The sequence below is a fragment of the Pundamilia nyererei genome, unplaced genomic scaffold (genome assembly GCF_000239375.1).
Source record: "Pundamilia nyererei isolate P.nyererei 1_Seehausen unplaced genomic scaffold, PunNye1.0 scaffold00175, whole genome shotgun sequence".
Classification (NCBI taxonomy): domain Eukaryota; kingdom Metazoa; phylum Chordata; class Actinopteri; order Cichliformes; family Cichlidae; genus Pundamilia; species Pundamilia nyererei.
The window spans coordinates 1,227,089-1,232,583 of NW_005187576.1; the positions used below are offsets into that span (position 1 = coordinate 1,227,089).

A 5,495-nucleotide genomic window follows, 5' to 3' on the forward strand; every position below is an offset into this window, starting at 1 on the left:
ACACACACAGACACACACACACACAGACCTCTTTCTTAGAAGCAGTGAGGGAAACTAAGTCAAGATCCAACTCTTATAATCTGTCCTTAACCATCACATCAATAAAGAATAGGTCATATTCACCATATACTATACGGTTTTTAGACTCAGATGTTTTAATTTGAGTCTGGCTTTGACCATACTTCTATCAATCACAAGCCAAATGAGCATCATTATGGGAAAACTGTCTGAAAAAAGAGAGAATGAAGAGTGACTCAAAAGCTCCTCACTCACCGGACAAAAGTAGGAGTTCTCAGCGATGTATCGTGCAACAGCCTCGTGACTGGCTGACGCCGCCATAACCAGCAGTAGTGCATCTCGCGCCTGCTGTCCAATGGCTCCATCTCGGTGGATGAATGGCACAAGCAGGGAAAAGATCAGCAGGTTGGTTGAGCCCTGCTGGGCTGGTGCAGCCCGGAACAACATCTCTAGAACCACCGGCTGTCGGGCCATTGACACACAGATCTGATGGAGGAAAAAGAATTCCAGAACAAGAGTCATGAAACGCTGTTGAAAAATCTACTTTGGAGGTTAGTTATTATTCCAACTTTAGCACAGAAATGAATCACTAATCACTACAAAGGTTTCCTTTTATATGAGAACAGCAGGTCAGTGCCCCTTTCTGGGGAGTTAAAAACATTTCAGGGAACACCATCAATTATATTACCATTTATTTATGCACCAAATTCACCTGGCTTTTGAAGTGGAACCCCTGCAATTAAATGGTACGTCTCCTGACCAATCAGTAACCTGAGCTGGACTATATTCAACTAACTTTATTGTTTGGGGGAGAAAAACGCCACAGCATGTGATGCTCTCATTTGTTGGTTTCTCAATCAATTGCTGCCGGGCATTCTCATGAAAAAGATATCAATCAAATTACATTTTAAGATAAAAAAACCTAGCAAACAGCATGCAAACAGTAAATGCAGCAGAAGCAACAGCAAATGAAAAATTACTATAACTTCTATCTTCCTCTGCAAAGAGGAATAAAGAGCGCTGAGGCCTGTCGCCAACACCTGAGAGGTCACAGACGATGCTGACTGAGTCCCCTCCAGGAAGCCAACAGCAAATGAAAAATTACTATAATTCAAATTGTCAGGTTTCATGAAGAGCCACAGCTCAGCTAAGGTTTTTAATACAACAGCCAATTTTTCCAGCCTTCAATTCTCAGTCATCTCACATCCATTCAATTTTAACACAAAAAATAAAACAAAACTTGTTTGTCATTTGTGGGATGTCTACTACCGGTGAAATATATTTTCTTTATAGTGACTGCATACACACACTGGAAAAGACTGTAGGTTTATATGTACCTGGTTAAGCAACAATACCAGGCTGTTCTCCAGAGCTGAAGGACAGCCGAGTTCTGGGTCAGCACAAGCTCCCAGGAGCCTAAGAAGGGGGTGGAGAATGGCTGTGTGCTGGAGCAGGGGCTGCTGGGACTGACCGATAAGCATCTCAAACAGTTTGAGCAGTGCACCCTGGCTGTCTGGGTCCAAGCCACGGCGAAGGTGCCACTGAACAAGCCTCTCCAGGATATTCTCTGTGACCACAAGCTCCAGTATGGGCCCCATAGGTGGCACGCTGGTGCCGCTCTCTGAGCTCTCAGCAGGACGCTCCTCTGCCAGCAAACATAACATCTGGTCGGTGTTGTTTCTCACTGCCGTAAGGTCATCGCTGGAGGATGAAGTCTCATGCTGCTCCAACACCCAAGATATCTGAGAAAAGGAAGTAAGGAGTGTGTTGTTGCTTTATCCAGTGGGCTTAAGTGGTGAAGTGTTTGAGGTCCATGCTAACGGGACCAGGACAAACACTAGAACTGTATTTGTTTATGTAACACAATACATAGAACTGAATGTTATTCCACATTACAATGTTTCCTCAAGTCAATCAATTCTGCTTCCATGTAACTGGTTCATCCTTTAGTCCAAGAGGAAGAAATTCCCTTAAGGCTCTCCCAAGATATCGAGTCCATTAGCACAAACAGACAGGCAACCCTTAAACTTAATATCTCCAGCCATGGCTATTACTGACAACGAGGCATACAGGCAGATAATACTAAAAACAGGTTAAAATACAACAGTGCAACACAACTCAATTATTTTGTAAGATATAAAACGGCCTGTATTTGTATAACGCTTCACGGTGAGAATATGTGGTCAAAAGTGTGTGAGAGCAAAATGATAAGCAGAAGTTTAATTGGTCAGCATGACTACAGCAAGAATGAATTTGCAGATCTGGGCCCATGTTGAACAGATAAGAGCTGCATGTTAGATACTGGATAACAAGTCACGAACTACATTTAGGTGCACTTCTGTGGCTCTGTTGCAATGCATTTGCAACATATTCACTTATGGCTGGTGTCTGCTTCTTCTACAGTGGATTATAAATGCATTTCTCCATTATGACAACCGATCCTTTCAAAGAAAAACTCACTGACAGGATCGGACCTGTATATAGCTTTAGTAAGTCTCGCCAAAGAAGGAGCGGGTTTGCAAAGTGTGCACGCCCTGCAATCCCTGGGAAAAACAGAAAATAGATCATTTCTCAGACATCTTTTGTTGCCTCAGATTAGTTCCAACCGTCAGGCAGTGACAGACCTCTGTAACCTATAAACGTTCAGTAGGTAACTGGACATCAGCCAGCTAGTTTACTACTCTCACTGACACAGTGAACTTTCACACATTGTGTGAACACATAATTCACTAGAACAAAGACAAAGCCTTCAAATCACACAAAAAGAAAAAAAGATTAAAAGTAGAAAATTTGAACTATCACAATAAATTGGATTTATTATAATTAACTCACCTGTGAGAGAGAGAATGTTACTTAGGCGCTGAAGAAAATTTAAAAAAGCAGTTTTTAACTTTGATTCTGTTTTGTGACTGACAAAATTATGGTTTCATTTTGAGTTCAGCTTTTCTTGAGTTTTCACTCTGGGTAGGAAAAATAATTTGCCTCAAATTGTGAAAACGGGACAATCTTTGTGCAAAATTAACTTTTGTGTGTTAGTTCAAACATTGATGCTGTAACATCAAGATAACATTTTTAATTAAAAAAAAAAAAATCAGTACCAATGTAGACCACTGTGGGCAGGGCAGGAACATCGAGCAATTTTTATTATTTATTATTTTGAAGCCACAAAAAGTCCATCACACCATTTCCTGTGACGAGCACACACAGCTGCACTAAGTAAGGCTGCTCAAATATAGCAAAAATCATCATCTCAATCCCCAATATAGTTTCGTCTCAATTACTTAACATGGTTATTAACTAACTTTAAAAAAATGTCCTTTTAAAGGTTATTTATTTGGAATTTAAATACAATTAATAATAAACACATGTCGAGGAGCGTGTCAGGCTACATTTCACCGTGTGTTATACTTGTATAACTATGCATGTGACAAATAAAGAACCTTGAACCTTGAACCTTGAATGGTTATTAACTAACTTTAAAAAAAAATGTCCTTTTAAAGGTTATTTATTTGGAATTTAAATACAATTAATAATAAACACAAATTGGTGAGTAACACAGGGTCATCTGGTAAAGCGTTAAGCAGAGGTATTTTTGACTGCAAAGCCCATCTTGCAAGAGCAACTGGTGCATTGCCTCCACTTTGATATCTCTCCAGAGGCAGACGGGCAAAAACAGCCCCAGGGTCATTTGGGGACCTGCAATGCAGCCACGGCTCAAGCAGCGGAGAGCTAAAGACAGCGTTTGCCAACTTTTAGTAATTCTTCCATGGGTTACATGTGCCTTTTACTTTTTTAAGATGGATTGTTGATCAAGAGATGGGTCCAAGGGAGGGGTAAAAACATACCAGTATAAAGGAAAGACGAGAAACAAGAGCTTTGGAAAGAAAAGAAACAGAAAAAAAAAACTGTGTGTGTCTTAAGCTCACCTGTCTCCAGTGGTTTTCAAACACCATGAGACAGGTCTCTGGGTCTGCAGTGCAGGGGCTGGAGGGGGCGGCACTCCGGCTCGACCGACTCCCAGAAGCCCGTGGGTTTAACCTGCTCAGCCAGCTCATAGTGAAACCAGCTTAAAGCAGACCAAAGATCACTAAAACTCAATGACGTTGAGTCTAACAGAAGGCAAAGGAAATTATATGGGAAAACAAAAGGAAAACAAGAAGTGGGAGAGAGGAAAAGAGAAGTGCAAAAAGAAGGGCAGAAAGGGAAGGGAAAGTGTATCACAACAGAGAAGAGGAGAAAGAGGTCGGCTGTGCAGGCTGTCAATCCCGCTCAGTGTACATCTAGGAAAAGCCTGCTGCTGCTGCTGCTACAGAAACTTTGTGACCCTGTCCTCCTCGTAGACCCTGTCATCCAGTCTGAAGCCAACACCACTCCATAGCCGGTCAGGACTGGCAGTCTCTCTGTGTGAACAAAAAAACCCCCCAAAAACAAAACAACATTAACATCATATAAACCTGGAATAATAACCGCTTCATTCACAAACTTGCTATTACTAAAAGATCTCATTGCATTTCTCTTAATGTGGACTTGAAACATGACAGAATAACCACTAGATTAGAGTGGGAAGAATGTATGTAAGGCAACATGGATACAAGATTCCATGCCTCACTCGCTGTGGCTCGGGAGGCAGGGTCCACGGCAGTAAGCTACCCCAGGACCCCACAGAGCTTTCAAGAAAGCCAGTATACATCCAGAGGAATGACTTCAGGTGGACATTGTTGATAAAATACAAATTTATAAATGACATTATGCATATGGCAAAAACTACAAATCACCTTTCAATGGATCATATCAGCCACGATGTCATTGAGTGTTCAGACCACACATATTACTCTTAAATAAGAATAAATAAACGCACAGCAATTATCTGAAATGTCATTAATGATTTTGCCCAGTTACACTGAGGTTGAACAGGTGAGTAGCTCATGGTTGGTGCCAAGCTGTTGCATGTGAAGCGTGTAACATTTTGTGGATACGTTTAGAAAATTATTGCAATGGAAGAAAAGATAAAAGTAGAAAGAGCCACGGTAAAAGAATTAACAGTTTCAGAAAACAAGTTTTAACTACACACCATTTCTATCAGTAACATTTCTGCAGTATTATACTGAAAACGTTGATGTTTTATCACAAGTCTAATCCTCATAACACCTGCATGGACTGAGCTGAAGGAAGGGAAAAGAAATGTTTTTGCTTTCCTTCATTTTCTATTACATCAAAATGCTTAAAAAAAGGTCCATGTTATGAAAGGACTGTGCAGTATCAGTAGCTGCTGTGTCCATTTGTCGTCAGTATTTATATCACTGGCTGAACACTGCACTCAAGAACATCTAATGCGATTATATACATATACGGTACTATATTCCCAAAAGTATTTTGTCATCCGTCTTCACACCCATATGAACTTGAGTGAAAACCCATTCTTAATCGACAGGTGTTAATATGTCATCTGCCCACCATTTACAGCTATGACAGCTTCA

The 5,495-nt window shown here is 40.8% G+C and overlaps 1 protein-coding gene across 3 annotated transcripts in view; it reads right to left on the reverse strand.

Annotated features, from left to right (window-relative positions):
- The window catches only part of fhip1b (FHF complex subunit HOOK interacting protein 1B), a 32,648-nt gene that overhangs the window by 18,225 nt on the left and 8,928 nt on the right, over positions 1 to 5,495 (reverse strand). For all 3 annotated transcript variants that reach the window (XM_005746238.1, XM_013914158.1, XM_013914159.1), the window contains exons 2-4: positions 3,945 to 4,418; positions 1,356 to 1,760; positions 274 to 504 (exon numbers count right to left, since the gene is read on the reverse strand). In XM_005746238.1, coding sequence (XP_005746295.1) covers positions 274 to 504; positions 1,356 to 1,760; positions 3,945 to 4,073 — 765 coding nt within the window. In that variant the 5' untranslated portion in view covers positions 4,074 to 4,418. The remainder of the gene's footprint in view (positions 1 to 273; positions 505 to 1,355; positions 1,761 to 3,944; positions 4,419 to 5,495) is intronic.